This window comes from Cherax quadricarinatus, chromosome 41 (assembly GCF_038502225.1).
Source record: "Cherax quadricarinatus isolate ZL_2023a chromosome 41, ASM3850222v1, whole genome shotgun sequence".
In the NCBI taxonomy this organism is placed as follows: Eukaryota; Metazoa; Arthropoda; class Malacostraca; order Decapoda; family Parastacidae; genus Cherax; species Cherax quadricarinatus.
This window is the reverse complement of record NC_091332.1, coordinates 33,207,455-33,230,865: the sequence shown is the minus strand read 5'-3', so window position 1 is coordinate 33,230,865 and position 23,411 is coordinate 33,207,455. Positions and strand designations below refer to the sequence as shown.

General features: G+C 39.2%; 1 protein-coding gene across 4 annotated transcripts in view; it reads left to right on the top strand.

The window, feature by feature from the left end:
• LOC128695776 (zinc finger protein 271) overlaps window positions 1-18,352 on the top strand; it is an 18,552-nt gene extending 200 nt beyond the window's left edge. Inside the window, exons 1-3 of one of the 4 annotated variants that reach the window (XM_070093148.1) lie at window positions 1-61; window positions 13,304-16,366; window positions 16,413-18,352. The exon at window positions 1-61 is cut by the window's left edge and continues 185 nt beyond it. In XM_070093148.1, the coding sequence (XP_069949249.1) occupies window positions 16,699-18,138 (1,440 nt within the window). In that variant the 5' untranslated portion in view covers window positions 1-61; window positions 13,304-16,366; window positions 16,413-16,698 and the 3' untranslated portion in view covers window positions 18,139-18,352. Of the gene's footprint in view, window positions 80-13,303 lie in introns of all 4 variants that reach the window. The other 3 variants (XM_053786591.2, XM_053786593.2, XM_053786592.2) reach the window with 3 other exon arrangements.
• Window positions 18,353-23,411: the final 5,059 nt, after the last annotated feature.

The following is a 23,411-nucleotide window of genomic DNA, read 5'->3' as shown; positions in this document are numbered from 1 at the left end:
TGACTCCTACAAGGGTTGTGTGACCCCCTACGGGTTTACGCTTCCAAGTGATACATATTATGTGAGTGATACATATTATGTAAGTGATACATATTATGTGAGTGATACATATTATGTGAGTGTGATACATGGTATGGTTTGTTTGCAATCGATTTCGTAAGTCAGTGTGATACGTAATATGCTTGATACATATGTATTGTGTGATACATATTGTGTGATACATGTGAGTGTGATACATGTGAATGTGATACATGTGAGTGTGATGCATGTGTGTGATACATGTGATACATGTGTGTGTGATACATGTGAGTGTGATACATGTGAGTGTGATACATGTGTGATATGTGTGTGTGATATATGTGAGTGTGATACATGTGTGTGAAACATGTGTGATATGTGTGTGTGATACATGTGTGTGTGATACATGTGAGTGTGATACATGTGAGTGTGATACATGTGTGATATATGTGTGTGTGATACATGTGTGTGATACATGTGAGTGTGATACATGTGTGTGATACATGTGAGTGTGATGCATGTGTGTGAAACATATGTGATATATGTGTGTGTGATACATGTGAGTGTGATACATGTGAGTGTGATGCATGTGTGTGAAACATGTGTGATATATGTGTGTGTGATACATGTGAGTGTGATACATGTGTGTGATACATGTGAGTGTGATGCATGTGTGTGAAACATGTGTGATATATGTGTGTGTGATACATGTGAGTGTGATACATGTGAGTGTGATGCATGTGTGTGAAACATGTGTGATATATGTGTGTGTGATACATGTGAGTGTGATACATGTGTGTGATACATGTGAGTGTGATACATGTGAGTGTGATACATGTGTGTGATACATGTGAGTGTGATATATGTGTGTGTGATACATGTGAGTGTGATACATATGAGTGTGATACATGTGAGTGTGATACATATGAGTGTGATACATGTGTGTGAAACATGTGTGATATATGTGTGTGTGATACATGTGTGTGATACATGTGAGTGTGATACATATGAGTGTGATACATGTGTGTGATACATGTGAGTGTGATATATGTGAGTGTGATACATGTGAGTGTGATACATGTGTGTGATACATGTGAGTGTGATATATGTGTGTGTGATACATGTGAGTGTGATACATATGAGTGTGATACATGTGTGTGATACATGTGAGTGTGATATATGTGTGTGTGTGATACATGTGTGTGTGATATATGTGTGTGTGATACATGTGTGTGTGATACATGTGTGTGTGATATATATGTGTGTGTGATACATGTGTGTGTGATACATGTGTGTGTGATACATGTGTGTGTGATATATGTGTGTGTGTGATACATGTGTGTGTGATATATGTGTGTGTGATACATGTGTGTGTGATATATGTGTGTGTGTGATACATGTGTGTGTGATACATGTGTGTGAAACATGTGTGATATATGTGTGTTTGATACATGTGTGTGTGATACATGTGAGTGTGATGCATGTGTGTGATACATGTGAGTGTGATACATGTGTGTGATACATGTGAGTGTGATACATGTGAGTGTGATACATGTGAGTGTGATACATGTGAGTGTGATACATGTGTGTGAAACATGTGTGATATATGTGTGTGATACATGTGTGTGATACATGTGAGTGTGATACATGTGAGTGTGATACATGTGAGTGTGATACATGTGTGTGATACATGTGAGTGTGATACATGTGTGTGATACATGTGTGTGTGATACATGTGAGTGTGATACATGTGTGTGTGATACATGTGAGTGTGATACATGTGAGTGTGATACATGTGAGTGTGATGCATGTGTGTGATACATGTGAGTGTGATACATGTGAGTGTGATACATGTGAGTGTGATACATGTGAGTGTGATACATGTGTGTGTGATACATGTGAGTGTGATGCATGTGTGTGATACATGTGTGTGTGATACATGTGAGTGTGATACATGTGAGTGTGATGCATGTGTGTGATACATGTGTGTGTGATACATGTGAGTGTGATACATGTGAGTGTGATGCATGTGTGTGATACATGTGTGTGTGATACATGTGAGTGTGATGCATGTGTGTGATACATGTGATTGTGATACATGTGTGTGTGATACATGTGTGTGATACATGTGTGTGTGTGATACATGTGTATGTGTGATACATGTGTGTGTGATACATGTGTGTGTGATACATGTGTGTGATACATGTGTGTGTGATACATGTGAGTGTGATACATGTGTGTGTGTGATACATGTGTGTGTGATACATGTGTGTGATACATGTGTGTGATACATGTGTGTGTGTGATACATGTGTGTGTGATACATGTGTGTGATACATGTGAGTGTGATACATGTGTGTGTGTGATACATGTGTGTGTGATACTTGTGTGTGATACATGTGTGTGTGTGATACATGTGTGTGTGTGATACATGTGTGTGTGATACATGTGTGTGTGATACATGTGTGTGATACATGTGAGTGTGATACATGTGTGTGTGATACATGTGTGTGTGATACATGTGTGTGATACATGTGTGTGTGATACATGTGAGTGTGATACACATGAGTGTGATACGTGTGTGATACATGTGTGATACATGTGTGATACATGTGAGTGCGATACATGTGAATGTGATACATGTATCACATTTGTGTGATACATGTGTATATGATACATGTGAGTGTGATACATGTGAGTGTGATGCATGTGTGTGTGTGATACATGTGTGTTTGATATATGTGTGATACATGTGTGTGTGATACATGTGAATGTGATATATGTGTGTGTTACATGTGAGTGTGATACATGTGTGTGATGCATATGTGTGGTACATAGTGTATGTGATACATAGTGTGTGTGATACATGTGAGTGTGATACATGTGTATATACATGTGTGTGATACATGTGTATATACATGTGAGTGTGATACATGTGTGTGATACATATGTGTGGTACATAGTGTATGTGATACATAGTGTGATACATGTGAGTGTGATACATGTGTATATACATGTGAGTGTGATACATGTGAGTGTGATACATGTGTATATACATGTGAGTGTGATACATGTGTGTGATACATATGTGTGGTACATAGTGTATGTGATACATAGTGTGATACATGTGAGTGTGATACATGTGTATATACATGTGAGTGTGATACATGTGTGATACATATACTCATGTTCTTTCAACCACCATTATTGTTCAACATCTCGCTAGGAACTAAGACTCTCAGCGAGAGTTACCACAGTTACTCTTGTAAATAACTGTAACTTAGCATTAATTATCCAAATTTTTCGAAAAATTAATCCACACAAGACTGCTGTTACTCCTCACTTAACAACTGAGTTGTGTTGCTAAGAGTAGATCAGTAAAGTAACTGGTGAATTGGTAGTTGGTTTGTGTCAGATAAGATAAGATAAGATTTTGTTTGGATTTTTAACCCCGTAGGGTTAGCCACCCAGAATATCCCAAGAAAGTCAGTGCGTCATCGAGGACTGTCTAACTTATTTCCATTGGGGTCCTCAATCTTATCCCCCAGGATACGACCCACACCAGTCGACTAACACCCAGGTACCTACTTGCTGCTAGATGAACAGGACAACAAGTGTAAGGAAACGTGTCGAAATGTTTCCGCCCACCGGAAATCGAACCTGGGCCCTCCGTGTGTGAAGCGAGACCTTTAGGCACCATGCCACGGGGTCAACCATCTTTAGATATTGTTTTAATGTAACCTTTGCACCTTTTATAACATTTTTTAGTATATTAACCCTTTCAGGGTCCTCAGGCCGTCTCCCAGACTTGTTCTCAGGGTCGCCAAATTTAAAAAAAAATTATTTTTTCTTATGAAAAGATAAAGAATCTTTTCCCGATCATAATGACACCAAAAGTATGAAATTTGATGGAAAACTTACAGAATTATACTCTCGCGAAGTTAGCGGTCTCGACAATGTTTACGCATCGGCAATTTTGCCCGCTTTGAGCCCTATTTTCGGCCAATTCCAGTGTACTAGTCGAGAAAAATCATAACTATTTCGCTAGAACTCCATTGTTTCTATTGAATGAATACAAGAAACCACCCATTTACTGATTTCAACTATCCAATAAAGTGGTCAGAATTTAGCAATTTTGCCAATTTCACACAAATTTCAAAAGGTGCCAATTTCCGAATAGGGTCCAGAATAAACAAGGAAGACATTCCTCGCATTAAAATAACAAATTCTCTGCTCGTTAATCACATCCCCAGGCCCCTTTGGCTTTCCACTTTGAATTTTTATTCTTACAAAAAATAGAAGATTTACTGTTATGCAGACTACTGCATTAGTGTAGAAATGGTATAAATAATATCAGCGCACTTGTGAAAGAATATTAGACTCGCCAGTTGACGTGTATTGGACGCTTGGCCTGATTTGTTTACTTTTGAACTTTGGTAAAAATCAAACATTTCTGCTACTTTGAGCTCAATTTCAAGGTACTTTTTATTGTAAAACCAGTCAAAATCACCTCAATTTCTGTAACATGTCTTCCATTCTGTAAAATGAGACCAGGAAAACTAGAATACAACCATAAATACCATACGAAAATACAGTGCAAAGTCGCTGTTTTAATCCAAAAACACGGTCAAAGTTTTTTTTTTTTCTCATTACGCACTGTGTGCTGCGGGATTTTTTTTTATACTGCGCACACTGACCACATAGACCCATTCTTTCATATGTAGGCCTACCAGCTTTCTCTCACTAGATCTGTGGGCTCTAGAATTTAGGCGTACTAGTACGTCAAAAACCGTGGGGCGTAAGCCGTACTAGTACAGCCGAAACCCTGAAAGGGTTAAAAATAGAATTAGGCATAAAAACAATAAAAAAGTAAAATACACATACAGTACACTCATTATTTATCTTAAAATATTTCTAGTTTTAATGTAGGGTGTCACTTGAGTATTTATTGTAGAAAGAGAAGAAGAGGAAAGAATGGAAAAGTACAAAAGATGTTCACTGTGAAGGGCGTTAGCATGTATCAAGCAACCACAAGCATACAGGAATTAATTCATGTTTGTGTTTGTTTACATTCTCTCTCATTTGCTCATTCTCTCTCAATGATTAAACTCAGTGAACAAAGTATATCAATGTTAATAATATTAATAATAATAATAATAATAATAATTGCTCTGGGGCACATTAAATGTCATACATTTCGTATTGGTTTGGTAGCTGGGCGAACTACCAAATCTACATGAAATATATGACATTTAACCCTTTGACTGTTTCGGTCGTATATATACGTCTTACGAGGTACCGTGTTTGACGTATATATACTCATAAATTCTAGCGGCTTCAAATCAAGCAGGAGAAAGCTGGTAGGCTCACATGTGAGAGAATGGGTCTGTGTGGCCAGTGTGCACCATATAAAAAAAAATCCTGCAGCACACAGTGCATAATGAGAAAAAAAAAGACCGTTTTTTTTTTTTAAATAAAATGCCGACTTTGTGGTCTATTTTTGTATAGTATTTATGGTTGCATTCTCGTTTTCTTGGTCTCATTTGATAGAATGGAAAACATATTATAGAAATAGAGGTGATTTTGATTGGTTTTACTAAGAAAAGAACCTTGAAATGGAGCTCAAAGTAGGGGAAATGTTTGAATTTTGCTGATGTTCAAAAGTAAACAAATGATGTCATTTGCCAATAAATGTCCAAGTAGCCATTCTAATATGCAGTCATGAATGGGTTGACATTATTTATAGAATTATTACATTATTGCAGTAGTCTGCATAACAGTAAATCTTCTATTTTTTGTTTGAATAAAAATTCAAAATAGAAAGCAAGAGTAATATCAGAGGGGCCTGGAGACGTGACTGATGAACAAAGAAATGTTATTTTAGAGTCAGGAATGTCTGCATTGTTCATTCTGGACCCTATTTTGAAATTGTCAGATTTTTTTAATTTTTGTAAAATTGGCCAGATTGTAAATTTCTGACCACGTTATTGGGTAGTTGAAATCGGTAAATGGGCAGTTTCTTGTACTCAGTTGATAGAAAAAATGGAGTTCTAAAGAAATAGCTATGAGTTTGGTCGACTGGAACAATGGAATTAGCCGAAAATAGGGCTCAAAGTGGGCAAAAATTGCCGATTCATAAATATCGCCGAGGTTGCTAACTTCGCGAGAGCTTAATTCCGTCAGTTTTCCATCAAATTTTGTTCTTTTGCTGTCAATACTATCGGGAAAAGATTCTCTATCATTTCAAAAGAAAAAATTATTTTTTTTTTCGGAAATTTTGTGACACCAGGAGACACCTCAGGATTTGGGGTTGCGACAGTCAAGGGGTTAAAGTGCCCCAGAGAAATTAACCCTTTGGGGTTAGTGCCATTGTATCATGACTTTGAAGCCAGTGTCGGTCCCATAATATTACACCAAAATTCTAGCAGCTTCAAATCTTGCAGGAGAAAACTAGTAGGCCTACATGTGAGAGAATGGGTCTATGTGGTCAGTGTGCCCAATATAAAAAAATCCTACAGCATGCATTGCATAATGAGAAAAAACTACAAACATGTGAAGAACTCAAAAGGAACACTACATACAAAACTCAAGAGAGTCACCAAATGGAACAAAAGGAACAGGTAAAAGACCTGGGAATAATTATGTCAGCTGACTTTTCTATTAAGGAATATAAGACAAAGCTCACGACAGCCAGGAAGATGATGGGGTGGGTATTGAGAACTTTCAAAACAAGGGAAATAATGCCGATGATGACACTCTTCAAATCACTAGTGCTCCCTCATTTAGATTATTGCTCAGTGAAAAATATCAGAGCTGGAACAAATGCAGAGATCATTTACGGCTTGCATTGAGCCAGTAAAGCACCTAAATTACTGGGAACACCTTCGAGTCTTGAGCATGTACTCACTGGAGCAGAGGAGAGAGAGAGATACCTGATAATATATACCTGGAAAGTACTCGAGGGCCTGGTCCCAAATCTGCACACTGCCATAACAACATACTGGAGTGACAGATATGGGAGGAAGTGTAAAATAAGCCCAGTAAGGAGCAGGGGTGCGGTGGGGACAATAAGGGAACACAGTATCAACATCCGGGGTTACAGATTTTCAACATCTTACCAGAAGATATCGGAAACACGGCTGGAACAAGTGCAGAAGCCTTCAAGAGGAAACTAGACAAGCATCTTCACATAGCCCCACTCCGCAAAGGTGGCAGTAAAGCAATTGCAAAGAACCACAGACCGATAGCACTAACATCCCATATCATAAAAATCTTTGAGAAGGTTCTAAGAAGCAAGATCGCCAACCACCTAGATACCCATCAATTACACAACCCAGGGCAACACGGGTTTAGAGCAGGTCGCTCCTGCTTGTCCCAGCTACTGGACCACTATGACTAGATCCTGGATGCTGTAGAGGATAAACAAAATACAGATGTAGCATACACAGACTTTGCAAAAGCTTTCAACAAGTGCGACCATGGTTTAATAGCACACAAAATGCGTGATAAAGGAATAACAGGAAAAGTTGGTAGATGGATCTATAACTTCCTGAAAAATAGAACACAAAGAGTAATAGTAAACTGAGTAAAGTCCCAGGCAGCCACGGTAAAATGCTCTGGTCCACAAGGCACAGTACTCACTCCCATTCTATTCCTCATCCTCATTTCTGACATAGACAGAGATGTAAGCCATAGCTCCATGTCTTCCTTTGCAGATGACACCCAGATTACCATGGCAGTGACCTCCATCGAAGACACCGTGAGAATCCAAGCGGACGTCAACCAAATCTTCGAATGGGCCACTCAAAACAATATGAAGTTCAACTAGGAGAAATTTCAACTACACAGATATGGGAAACTTGAAGAAATTACAAATGTATCAGGGTATACAACAAATTCTAACCAAACAATAGAGTGGAAAAGTAATGTGAAGGACCTGGGAGTGATAATGTCAGAGGATCTTGCCTTCAAAGACCACAACAATGTATCTACCTCATCTGCTAGGAAAATGATACGATGGATAATGAGAACCTTCAAAACTAGGGATGCCAAGCCCATGTTGATTCTCTTCAAATCACCTGTGCTCTCTAGGCTGGAATACTGCTGTACACTAACTGCCCCCTTCATGGCTGGTGACATTGCAGACCTGGAGAGTGTACAAAGAACTTTCACGGCACACATAAGTACGATAAGGCACCTAAACTACTGGGAACGGTTGAAGGTCCTTGATCTGTATTCCCTCGAATGCAGGCGAGAGAGATACATGATAATACACACTTGGAAGGTCTTGGAGGGATTAGTACCAAACCTGCACACGAAAATCACTCCCTATGAAAGCAAAAGACTCGGCAGGAGATGCAACATTCCCCCGATGAAAAGCAGGGGCGCCATGAGTACATTGAGAGATAACACAATAAGAGTCCAGGGCCCTCGACTCTTCAGTTGCCTCCCAGCATACAGAAGGGGGGATTACCGATAGACCCCTGGCTGTCTTCAAGAAGGCACTAGACAGGCACCTAAAGTCAGTACCTGACCAACCAGGCTGTGGTTCGTATGTCAGCTTGTGTGCCGCCAGCAGTAACAACCTGGTTGATCAGACCCTGGTCCACCATGAGGCCTGGTCTGAGACCAGGCCTCATGATGGATCAGTCTAATATGCATTCACAAATTCATTGATATTATTTATACAGTTGTGCAGTAGTCTGAATAACAGTAAATCTTCTGTTTTTTGTGTGAATAAAAATTCAATATGAAAAGTAAGTGTAATATAAGAGGGGCGTGAAGACATGACTAATGAACAGAGAAAGTTATTTTAGTGCCAAGAATGTCTGCACTATTTATTCTGAACCCTATTTTGAAGTTGGCCTTTCTTGAATTTTGTGTGAAATTGGCCAAATTTCTAATTTCTGATCACTTTATTGGGTAGTTGAAATAGGTAAACTGGTGGTTTCTTATACTCAATCGATAGAATGAAAGGAGTTCTAGCACAGTAGTTATGAATTTGGTTGACTGGAACAATGGAATTGGCTCAGAATATGGCTCAAATTGGGCAAAATTGCTGATGCGTAAAAATCGCCGAGACTGCTAACTTCACAAGTGTGTAATTCCTTAACTTTTCCATCAAATTTCATGCTTGTGGCTTCATTCCCTTCGAAAAAAGATTCTCTATCATTTCATAAGTATTTTTTTTTTTTTAATTCTTCAACTCTGTGAGCAAGTTTGCTAGCAGGGGTTGCGGCCCTCAGAGGGTTAATATAATAATAATAATAATAATAATAATAACAATAACAATAATCCCTCTGGGGCACTTTAAATGTCTTATTTTGTGTAACTAACGAACAGAGAACTTATTATTTTAGTGCCAGGAATGTCTTTCTTGTTTATTCTGAACCCTATTCGGAAATTGGCATCTTTTGAAATTTGTGTGAAATTGGCAAAATTGCTAAATTCTGACCACTTTATTGGATAGTTGAAATCGGTAAATGGGTGGTTTCTTGTACTTATTTGATAGAAAAAATGGAGTTCTAGCAAAATAGTTATGATTTTTGACGACTAGTACACTAGAATTGGCCATAAAAAGGGCTCAAAGTGGGCAAAATCGCCGATGTGTAAACATGGTCAAGACCACTAACTTCGTGAGAGCATAATTCCGTAAGTTTCCCATCAAATTTCATACTTTTGGTGTCATTATGATCGGGAAAAGAATTTTTTTTTTTTTTTTGTTTTTTAAATTTTGGCGACCCTGAGAACAAGTCTCTGAGAGGGCCTGGCGACCCCCAAAGGGTTAATGTATTATCACTAATTAGATTTTTTTTCATTGAATTACTGAATTCCTCCAGTATAATATAAATTAAGTACTCCTGTTCTCATGTACTAGTAATCATAATTTAGTTTTAAGGCTGCCCAAAATGCCTTGCATAATAAGGGGCTTTCTATAAAGTAGATTATGTATATCAATTATGCTAATTTTATAATATACTGTACCCACATTATAGAAAGCTTTTATTTTTTGTGTATTTGTAGGACTGTAGAATACAGTGACACTTTTTGTGCTGCAGTAATTTTAGTGTATTTATAATAATGAAGAATACAGTGATATATCTTGTGCTACAGTAATCTTGGTGCACTTGTAGGAAAGCAGGATATAATGATTCTTCTTTTGTTACAGTGCTACACATGTATTACATCTCTTTGTTCATAATATAAAGAAAGTGCTAGTTTGTTCTTAATATAATCCAAATACCGGTGCTCCTCGTTTTACGATAATCTGACTTACGATATTTCGACTTCACGATGCTGCAATAGCAGTACACATTCTGGGTGATGGCAAGCCAAACTTTCAATCTCTGTAGCAATCGCCAGTGTAAACATCTCATTTATTTTTCATTTCTGTTATTAAATTAGTTACAGTAATTATTTGTTTATTTACTTATTCAGTTGATTCCTGTCTACCAGTCAGTACATGCAGTGTTCTCATATTATTTGCATCATTTGTGCTCATGTGTAAGTGTGCTGGAGACAGTGTTTATATACGAATTGAGATGGCAGACTCGAACTGCACTTGTCCATGAGGGACTTCCAGTGTTTATCTGCTTATCTTCTTTTGCATAGTAAAGGTTAAAAAGTGAAAGGACCCTGGATGTAATATGTACCTATTTCATATGTATTTGTGCATCAGTTTAGTTGATACACTTGTACTGTATTTTGTAAGTCCACTGAATGTGGTGCACACTTACCACACTGACCCATTTTCTCACATATTGGCCCAAATTTACCACTCGCAGCTTATCTGAGTGAGCCGAGCTCATCACATAGTTCTACGGCACAGACAGAGACTTTAACCCTTTGACTGTTTTGGTCGTATATATACGTCTTACGCGCCACTGTTTTGGACATATTAATACGCGTAAATTCTAGCGGCTTCAAATCAAGCAGGAGAAAGCTGGTAGGCCCACATGTGAGAGAATGTGTCTGTGTGGTCAGTCTGCACCGCATAAAAAAATCCTGCAGCACCCAGTGCATAATGAGAAAAAAAAAACTGACCGTTTTTTTGGATTAAAACACTGACTTTGAGGTGTGTTTTCGTATAGTATTTATCGTTGCATTCTCATTTTCATGGTCTCATGTGATAAAATGGAAAACATATTACAGAAATAGAGATGATTTTGATTAGTTTCATGATGAAAACGACCTTGAAATTGAGCTCAAAGTAGCGGAATTGTTTGATTTTTACCAATGTTCAGGAGTAAGCAAATCACATCACATGTCCAACACATATCAACTGGGGAGTCTAATATTCTTTCACTAGTGCACTGATATGATTTATACCATTTTTACAATAATGCAGTAGTCTACATAACAGTAAATTTTGTATATTTTGTTTGAATAAAAGATCAAAATAGAAAGCAATAGTAATATAAGAGGGGCCTAGGGACATGACTAATGAACAGAGGATATGTTATTTTAGTGCCAAGAATGTCTACATTGTTTATTCTGGACCCTATTTTGAAATTGGCCTTTTTTTTTTAATTTGCGTAAAATTGCCCAAATTACCAATTTCTGACCACTTTATTGGGTAGTTCAAATCGGTAAATAGGTGGTTTCTTGTACTTAACTGATAGAAAAGATGGAGTTCTAAAGAAATAGCTATGAGTTTGGTCAACTGGAACAATGGAATTGGCCAAAAACAGGGCTCAAAGTCGGCTAAATCGCCAATGCATATATGTCGCCGAGACCGCTAACTTCACGGGAGCGTAATTCTGTGAGTTTTCAACCAAATTTCATACTTTTGGTGTCATTACCACCGGGAAAAGATTCTCTATCATTTCATAAGAAAAAAATTATTTTTTTTTTTTTTCCAAAAATTTTACGACATAGAATGACAGTTTCAGAAAGGGGCTTGCGACAGTCAAAGGGTTAATTTGCGTGAAATTGGCCAAATTGCCAATTTCTGACCACTTTATTGGGTAGTTGAAATCAGTAAATGGGCAGTTTCTTGTACTCAATTGATAGAAAAATGGAGTTCTATAGAAATACCCATGAGTTTGGTCGACTGGAACAATGGAATTGGCTGAAAATAGGGCTCAAAGTTGGCAAAATCGCCAATGCGTGTATATCACCGACATCAATAATTTTGCGGGAGCATAATTCCATAAATTTTCGATCAAATTTTGTACTTTTGGTGTCATTGCCATCGGGAAAAGATTCTCTATCATTTCATAATATTTTTTTTTTTTCTTTTTCAAAAATTTTACGACACCTGGAGATACTTCAGGATTTGGGGTTGCGACAGTCAAGGGGTTAAACCCCTAGTATACTATGGCATAGACAGCGAAAGGGTTAAAGCAAATCACAGCATTTTTTCTCACTTGCCAGTGCATATAAAAGAATAAAAAATGTTTACACTTACACTGTCATTTATTACTTGTGCAATAGCACTGGGCCTAAAATAGATACAAAGGTAAAATTGGTAAGTCATTTTTTTTTTAATTGCTGAAAGCCATCTTAACATGGCAAGTGCCGAAAATAATAAACATGAATATAATTAAAATGTGCCATCATAGTGAAGTGTTCTAAAGTGAGCACCATATTAATGAGGTATGCCTGTACTTATATGCATAACAGAAATGACAGAAATTTCCATACATGCAAGCATTTTTATATCAGCTTACAAGCTTTTTCACTTGTGTTGAGTAACACTGTCTTGTACCAATGTCCAGCAGTAGTCAAGTCAAGAAACTGATCATAGGTTCCCCTGATATCTCTTCTCCATGTTAGCTGTCTTGGTGAAATCATTCAATGTGAGGTTCTGTTTCACAGAAACTGTATTTAGCAAAAACTAACTTCAGATTTGAATTCAGTGTCTCCAAATTAGTTAGAAACACAAGTTTTTAAATGCCATTTGAAACCATTGTTGGCCAGCGTTACAGAAACAGTTGTGTGTTGCTTGAGCCCTCCTCCAACACAATGCTTCTTGAGTGAAGGAATAACCATATAATTTATATCCATACACAAATAATCCGAACATAGAAGAGAGGAGCTTACGACGACGTTTCGGTCCAACTTGGACCATTTTCAAAGCCACAGTGTGACTTTGTAAATGGTCCAAGTCGGACCGAAACATTGTTGTAAGCTCCTCTTTTCTATGTGCAGGTTATCTGTGTATCGTTCCAGTCACGGTATTGTGCCTTTTTTTGTTATTAATTTATTTCCAGTATTTCTAAAACTGTTGATATATTAACAGAAATAGATTTACTAAAAGGTCTCATTCAGCTCTTCTTTTACAGCTGGTGTTTACAGTGTCAGTACTGTAGTAAACATACCTTGCTGACACCCAGTATCAGCACACTGAAGAAAATGGCAAAAGCAGAGATGAGCTAGTGTCAGCACCAAGTTTAATGAAAAATACTACACTGCAGTACTGAGTACAACTACTGTCAGCACCAAGACTGAAGTGCTGAGTACAACTACTGTCAGCATTGTTTCAGTGCAACTGACAGTTTGTGTGTTCACTCCTGTTGTCAGTATTTGACTGTACTGTTTGGGAAATCTTGTAATTTCCAACTTTCAATGGAATTAAGGTAACAAAGACATGGTGCAGTTCACATATTATATCTCACATTAATAGTGTGAAAGACCATTTAAAAGAATCCTAACTCATGATTGTTTTCTACTTTTAAGTAACAGTTTTTACATTCTTTCCTTCCATGAAACTATTATGATGGTCATAGTCTTACCCATTCTGTGAAAAATTAGTCATAATCATACCTGCTACTATGAAAATGTTAGCAAAAGTCTAATCCCTATTATGAAGTCTTACCCCCTATTATGAAAATAATAGTCACAATCTTTTCACTAATTTCACTTATTTCCTTGAAATATTCCTCACTTATCCTTATGCTGATGTCTCTTTGATTTTTTCATTGTAAAATACAAGTGAAGACACTGCATGAATCAAGTTAATTATTTATTATATTAATTATCATGAAAAAAAAAACCAACAAGAAACAGTTTATTGATAAAATCTTTACCAGTTACAGTATGGTTATCAGTTTCTTATAAAAGTTTTATTTGTGTAGTCATTATATTTATGATATAGAAAGTAAATATGTATAAATGTACCTTATATATGATGAAATAAGATTTGAGTTTTGTTTATGGAATATTTAAAGTTACACGACCTGCCCCAGCACCCACTTAAATAACTTACACGACCTGCCCCAGCACCCACTTAAATAACTTACACGACTTGCCCCAACACCCACTTAACTTACATGACCTGCCATAACATCCACTTAACTTACACAACCTGCCCCAGCACCCACTTAACTTACACGACCTACCCCAGCACCCACTTAACTTACACGACCTGCCCCAGCACCCGCTTAACTTACACGACCTGCCCCAGCACCCGCTTAACTTACACGACCTGCCCCAGCACCCACTTAGCTTACATGACCTGCCCCAGCACCTGCTTAATTTACACGACCTGCCCCAGCACCCACTTAAACAACTTACTCAACCTGCACAAGCACCCACTTAAAAAATTTACACAACCTACACAAGCACCCACTTAAAAAACTTACACAACCTACACAAGCACCCACTTAAAAAACTTACACAGCCTACATAAGCACCCACTTAAAAAACTTACACAACCTACACAAGCACCCACTTAAAAAACTTACACAACCTGCACAAGCACACACTTAAACATCTTCACTAAGAACAAAACACACGTTTCTAAAACATTCTTAACATCTATTTCAGTTTTCGTCCTGAGTAATTTTGGAACTTTTTTAGTTAAGCAGAAGAGGTTTCACACATTACGTAAAATTAACACTAATCATTAAAATTTACAAGTACAAAAAATACATTGTAATACTTGGTAGTGGATTCAAACCTCTTTGTAAATAGTTTGTGACTTATGTTTCACATTAAATTGTGTTGGTTACAAAAGTTCATGTGAAAAGAATTTCCTATAAGTTGTCAGTGTTTTTTTGTGTGGAAAAGCCTTCATTGCAGACTATATTAACCCTTTTACTGTCGAGACTCTTGCTCGCACACTTGCTCTCAGTGTTGAAGAATTTAAAAAAAAATTATTTTGTCTTACAAAATAATAGAGAATCTTTTCCCCGTGGTAATGACACCAAAAGTATGAAATTTGATGGAAAACTTACAGAATTATGCTCTCACGAATTTAGCGATCTTGGCAATACAGTGGACCCCCGGTTAACAATATTTTTTCACTCCAGAAGTATGTTCAGGTGCCAGTACTGACCGAATTTGTTCCCATAAGGAATATTGTGAAGTAGATTAGTCCATTTCAGACCCCCAAACATACACGTACAAACGCACTTACATAAATACACTTACATAATTGGTCGCATTCGGAGGTGATCGTTATGCGGGGGTCCACTGTATATATGCATCGATAATTTTGCCCACTTTGAGCCCTATTTTCAGCCAATTCCATTGCTCCAGTCGACCAGACTCATAGATATTTCACTAGAACTCCATTTGTTCTGTCGATTGAGTACAAGAAACCGCCCATTTACCGATTTCAACTGCCCAATAAAGTGGTCAGAAATTCGCATTTTGACCAATTTCACACAAATTTCAAAAGATGCCAATTTCAGAATAGGGTCCAGAAAACATTCTTGGCACTAAAATAACATTTTCTCTGTTCATTAGTCACATCTCTAGGCCCCTCTTATATTACTCTTGCTTTCCATTTTGAATTTTTATTCACACAAAAAATAGAAGATTTACTGTTATGCAGACTACTGCGTTGTTGTAAGAATTGCATAAATAATGTCAACCCATTCATGACTGCATATTAGACTGGCCAGTTGGACACATATTTGATGATGACATCATTTGTTTACTCTTGAACATTGGCAAAAATTGCACATTTCCACTACTTTGACCTCAATTTCAAGGTACTTTTCATCGTGAAACCAATCAAAATCATCTCTATATCTGTAGTATATTATTCATTCTATAAATTGAGACCAAGGAAACGAGAATACAACCATAAATATACCATACAAAAACACACCTCAAATTTGGCATTTTAAACCTAAAACACCTTTGGAGTTTTTTTTCTCTCATTATGCACTGCATGCTGCTGGATTTTTTTTATGCTGCACTCACTGACCATGCAGACCCTTTCTCTCACATATAGGTCTACTAGCTTTCTCCCGCTAGATTTGAGGCCTCTAGAATTTTGGGGTATTAATACGTCACCAACACATGCTTGTAAGCCATACCTATATGTTACTGACAGTGAGAGGGTTAACTGTGAGACAATAGGAGGAGAAAGTACAAAATGTGAGTACAATAAGTCTGTTGTTATGTGAAGTTCAGTAAGTCTGTTATGTGAAGTACAGTAAGTCTGTTATGTGAAGTTCAGTAAGTCTGTTATGTGAAGTACAGTAAGTCTGTTATGTGAAGTACAGTAAGTCTGTTATGTGAAGTTCAGTAAGTCTGTTATGTGAGTACAGTAAGTCTGTTGTTGTGTGAAGTACAGTAAGTCTGTTATGTGAAGTTCAGTAAGTCTGTTATGTGAAGTACAGTAAGTCTGTTATGTGAAGTTCATTAAGTCTGTTATGTGAAGTACAGTAAGTCTGTTATGCGAAGTGGTGCATATTAAGTATTAAAATCTTAAAATAAAGGCAACATGAAGGTAGTAAAGAAACTCCATCAGTGTCCTGTTTGTGAAAAAGCTTTTCCAACTAATTATAAACTCATGAGACATAACAGTATTCATACAGGAAAGAAGCCATATCATTGTCCAGAATGTCTAAAAAGCTTTATTGATAAATCTTCACTAAGAATTCATCAGAGAGTTCATACAGGAGAGAAACCATATCAGTGCTCAGTGTGTTTGAAAGGTTTTATTGATAAATCCTCACTAAAAAAACATCAGAGAATGCATACAGGAGAGAAGCCATTTCAGTGTTCAGTGTGTCACAAAGATTTTAGACATAGGGGTCACTTGAACTCACACATGTTGCTTCATACTGGAGAGAAGCCATATCATTGTTCAGTTTGTCTGGAAGACTTTACTGAAAAATCCTCACTAAATAAACATCAGAGAATTCATACAGGAGAGAAACTATATGAATGTTCAGTGTGTCTAAAAGACTTTAGTAATAAATCATCACTAAGAATTCATCAGAGAATTCATACAGGAGAAAAGCCATATCAATGCTCAGTGTGTCTGAAAGACTTCATTGATAAATCCTCACTAAAACAACATCAGAGAGTTCACACAGGAGAGAAGCCATTTCAGTGTCCAGTGTGTCAGAAAGACTTTAGACAAACAGGTCACCTGAATTCACACATGAGACTTCACACTGGAGAGAAGCCATATCAGTGCTCAGTGTGTTCAAAATTATTTTCAGTAAAATGTGCTCTGGTAAAACATATGCGCTATCATACAGGAGAGAAGCCATATCAGTGCTCAGTGTGCCTGAAAGACTTTATTGATAAATCCTCTCTAAAACAACATCAAACAGTTCATACAGGAGAAAAGCCATATCATTGTTCAGTGTGTCTGAAAAACTTTACTGTTAGATCCTCATTAAAAAAACATCAGAGAATTCATACTAGAGAGAAGCCATACCAGTGCTCAGTGTGTATGGAACAATTTTTGTTAAAATGTTCTCTAGAGAAACATATAAAGACTCATACAGAAGAAAAAACAAATCAGTGTCCAGAGTGTCAAAAAGTGTTTTCAAGTGACATTGTTTTACTTAAGCACATGACACTTCACAAAGAACATAAGCCATACAGGTGTTCAAAGTGTCAGAAAGGCTTTTCACTAGAGAAGAGTTTAGTAAAACATTTAAAAAGCCATACAGGAGAAACACAATACAAATGTTCAGAGTATCGGGAAGGCTTTCCCAGACAAGCAAATATAATATTGCATCAAAAAATTCATGAGGCAGAAAAACCACATAATTGCTCACTGTGTTCACAAAGTTTTTCACAAAAATTACAATTTGAAAATCACATGAGAGGTCACAACACAGAGGAACAATATCAGTGTTCAAGGTGTCTGGAAAGTTTTTCCCATATAACTCACCTAGTGAATCATATGATAACTCATGTATGAGACACAATGTATAGTAATGTTAAGTGTTTTAAAAACATTTTAAGATCATCTCATCATGTAAAATCTCTTATGTCTGGTTATTTCAGCAGGAAAATCCAAGTGAAATTGATGCTCTTTATTAGAAATATATATGTGGGACATATTTAACATGTGGTAAAAGAACACAATTCTAAAATAACAGAAAGGCAAGACTAAATTACTCTTAAAAATACAATTTGGTTTATTCCTACCCATCTAGTACACTTAAAAATACAGGTTCTTTTATTTCTTCTTGTCTAGTTCAGCTTATCATAAATCAGATTCACCGAACACTGTCATTCATGAGAATACTTTTTTAGTGAAACAACAGAATTATTGGAATCCTTAATTTTCCAGGGGATGGCTGGGGTTGCAGTGAACATTGCAGGTCTCCTCATCCAAGGAATTGGATATCTCTTTCCATTGAGGTTTCTTGTAATGGTGAAAGGATTCTTTGATCTGAGACATAATTATTTCTTTTTCCCTTCCTCAGATCAAGTTTGAATATCGCCATTAATCACTCTTCTTTTTTTTTCTCTGTTGAGACATTTTTACATTTGTAAAACTCTTTGTCTTGCAGAAAGTAAAATATTTAATGTTGCAGTTGTGTTCCAGCATTTATTATAATGGTAATGTTGTGTCACTCTACCTGTACAATATTGTACCATCATGGAAGTCCCCTACCATGAACTATTATAGAGGTACCTTGCCTTCAACTATCACCATTACCATGAACTATTATCAAGGTCCCCTACCATGAGCTAACATAGAAGTCCCCTATGAAGAACTATGATGGTAGTCACCTGCCATGAACTATCATGGTAGTCCCCTACCATGAACTATCATGGAGCTTGTCTACCATGAACTATCATGGAGGTGCCCTACCTTGAACTATCATGGAGCTTGACTACCACGAACTCATGGAGGTACCCTACCATGAGCTGTCATGGAGATACCCTACCATGAGCTGTCATGGAGGTACCCTACCATGAGCTGTCATGGAGGTACCCTACCATGAACTGTCATGGAGGTACCCTACCATGAGCTAACATGGAAGTCCTCTATGATGAACTATCATGGTAGTCCCCTACCATGAACTATCATGGAGCTTGACTACCATGAACTGTCATGGAGGTTTCCTCATGAGCTAACATAGAAGTCCTCAATGATGAACTATCATGGAGGTATCCTACCATGAACTATCATGGAGGTACCCTACCATGAACTATCATGGAGGTACCCTACCATGAACTATCATAGAGGTACCCTACCATAAACTATCATGGAGGTACCCTACTATGAACTATCATGGAGGTACCCTACCATGAACTATCATGGAGGTATCCTACCATGAAATATCATGGAGGTACCCTACCATGAAGTATCATGGTGGTCCCCTATAATGAACTATCATGGAGGTCCCCTACCATGAACTATCATGGAGGTCCCCTACCACGAACTATCATGGAGGTCTGCTACCATGAACTATCATGGAGGACCCCTACCATGAACTATTATGGAGGTCCCTACCATGAGCTATTATGATAGTCCCCTACCATGAACTATCATGGAGGTCTCCTCCCATAAACTATCATGGAGGTCCCCTACCATGAACTGTCATGGAGGTCCCCCATGATGAGCTATCATGGTAGTCCTCTACCATGAACTATCATGGAGCTTGACTACCATGAACTATCATGGAGATCCCAACCATGAACTATCATGGAGGTCCCCTACCATGAACTATCATGGAGATCCCAACCATGAACTATCATGGTGGTCCCCTATAATGAACTATCATGGGGTCCCCTACCATGAACTATCATGGAGGTCCCCTACCATGACTATCATGGAGGTACCCTACCATGAACTATCATGGAGGTCTCCTACCATGAACTATCATGGAGGTTCCCTACCATAAACTATCATGGAGGTCCCCTACCATAAACTATCATGGAGGTCCCCTACCATGAACTATCATGGTGGTTCCCTACCATGACTATCATTGAGATACCCTACCATGAACTATTGTTGAGGTTTACCATGAACTGTCATGGAAGTTCCCTACCATGAACTCATGGAGGTACCCTACCCTGAACTGTCAATGAGGTACCCTACCATGAACTGTCATGGAGGTACCCTACCATGAGCTATTATGATAGTCCCCTACCATGAACTATCATGGAGGTCTCCTACCATGAATTATCATGGAGGTCTCCTACCATGAACTATCAGGGAGGTCCCCTATGATGAGCTATCATGGTAGTCCTCTGCCATGAACTATCTTGGAGCTTGACTACCATGAACTATCATGGAACTTGACTACCATGAACTGTCATGGAGCTTGACTACCATGAACTATCATGGAGATCCCAACCATGAACTATCATGGAGGTCCCCTACCATGAACTATCATGGGGTCCCCTACCATGAACTATCATGGGGTCCCCTACCATGAACTATCATGGAGGTCCCCTACCATGAATATCATGGAGGTCTCCTACCATGAACTATCATGGAGGTCCCCTACCATGACTATCATGGAGGTACCCTACCATGAATATCATGGAGGTCTCCTACCATGAACTATCATGGAGGTCCCCTACCATAAACTATCATGGAGGTCCCCTACCATGAACTATCATGGTGGTTCCCTATCATGACTATCATTGAGCTACCCTGCCATGAACCATCGTTGAGGTTAACTACCATGAACTGTCATGGAAGTTCCATACCATGAACTGTCATGGAGGTACCCTACCCTGAACTGTCAATGAGGTACCCTACCATGAACTGTCATGGAGGTACCCTACTATTAGCTAACATAGAAGTCCTCTATGATGACCTGTCATGGTAGTTACCTACCATGAACTATCATTAAGCTTGACTACCATGAACTGTCATGGAGGCTCCCTACCATGAACTGTCATGGAGACCCCCTACCATGAACTATCATGGAGGTCCCCTACCATGAACTATCATGGTGGTACCCTACCATGAACTATCATGGAGGTCCCTTACCATGAACTATCATGGTGCCCTACCATGAACTATCATGGAGATCCCTAACCATGAACTATCATGGAAGTCTCCTACCATGAACAATCATGGAGGTCTCCTACCATGAGCTATCATGGAGGTTCCCTACCATGAACAATCATGGAGGTCTACCATGAGCTATCATGGAGGTTCCCTGCCATGAACTATCATGGAGGTCCCCTATCATTAACTATCATGAAGGTTCCCTACCATGAACTGTCATGGAGGTCCCCTACCATGAACTATCATGGAGGTCCCCTATCATGAACTATCATGGAGGTTCCCTATCTTGAACTATTATGAAGGTCCCCTATCATGAACTATCATGGAGGTACCCTTCCATGAACTTACATGGAGGTACTCTACCATGAACTATCATAGAGGTGCCCTACCATGAACTATCATGGAGGTTCCCTATCATGAACTATTATGAAGGTCCCCTACCATGAACTTTCATGGAGGTACCCTTCCATGAACTTACATGGAGGTACCCTACCATTAACTATCATGGAGGTACCCTACCATGAACTATCATAGGGTACCCTAGCATGAACTATCATGGAGGTACCCTACCATGAACTATCATAGGGTACCCTACCATGAACTATCATTGTACTGTCAGTTTGAAGCCTGTGGAGTCAGTGAGGGATCAATCAGGGATCACTGTGTGATCAGTGAGGGATCACTGTAATGTCAGTGAGGGATCACTGTAGGGTCAGTGAGGGATCACTGTAGGGTTAGTGAGGGATCACTGTGGGGTCAGTGAGTTATCACTGGGATCAGTGAGGGATCACTGGGACCAGTGAGGGATCACTGTGGGGTCAGTGAGGGATCACTGTTGGGTCTGTGAGGGATCACTGGGATCACTGTGGGGTCAGTGAGGGATCACTGTGGGGTCTGTGAGGGATCACTGGGATCAGTGAGGGATCACTGTGGGGTCAGTGAGGGATCACTGGGATCAGTGAGGGATCACTGTGGGGTCAGTGAGGGATCACTGTGGGGTCAGTGAGGGATCACTGTGGGGTCAGTGAAGGATCACTGTGGGGTCAGTGAAGGATCACTGTAGGGTCAGTGAAGGATCACTGTGGGGTCAGTGAAGGATCACTGTGGGGTCAGTGAAGGATCACTGTGGGGTCAGTTAGGGATCACTGGGATTGTCAGCATAGTTGCTGATCCCTGTATTCCCAGTATTATATAGCATAGCATATTAGTATCATCCATGTGCTTTACATACGAGGTTCCTTGTAGGCCTGTGGCTTTGTGTGACGTCACGGGATACAGATGTGTAGGCTCATACCTCTGCCCCGGCCTCACTCAGCGGCAGACCATTCAGCGGACAGGCAAGGCAGCTGGGCTCCATCCCTCATCTCAGTCTGACAGTATATAGATACCATCCTACAAGTGTGTCTACCTTCAACCTACGATATCTCCATTTAGGAACCCTTTACGATAGGATCAGTGAGGGATCACTGTGGGGGCCAGTGAAGGATCACTGTGGGGTCAGTGAGGGATCACTGTGGGGTCAGTGAAGGATCACTGTGGGGTCAGTGAGGGATCACTGTGGGGTTAGTGAAGGATCACTGTGGGGTCAGTGAGGGATCACTGTGGGGTCAGTGAGGGATCACTGTGGGGTCAGTGAGGGATCACTGTGGGGTCAGTGAGGGATCACTGTGGGGTCAGTGAGGGATCACTGTGGGGTCAGTGAAGGATCACTGTGGGGTCAGTGAAGGATCACTGTGGGGTCAGTGAAGGATCACTGTGGGGTCAGTGAAGGATCACTGTGGGGTCAGTGAAGGATCACTGTGGGGTCAGTGATGGATCACTGTGGGGTCAGTGAGGGATCACTGTGGGGTCAGTGAGGGATCACTGTGGGGTCAGTGAAGGATCACTGTGGGGTCAGTGAAGGATCACTGTGGGGTCAGTGAAGGATCACTGTGGGGTCAGTGAAGGATCACTGTGGGGTCAGTGAAGGATCACTGTGGGGTCAGTGAGGGATCACTGTGGGGTCAGTGAGGGATCACTGTGGGGTCAGTGAGGGATCACTGTGGGGTCAGTGAAGGATCACTGTGGGGTCAGTGAAGGATCACTGTGGGGTCAGTGAAGGATCACTGTGGGGTCAATGAAGGATCACTGTGGGGTCAGTGAAGGATCACTGTGGGGTCAGTGAAGGATCACTGTGGGGTCAGTGAGGGATCACTGTGGGGACAGTGAAGGAT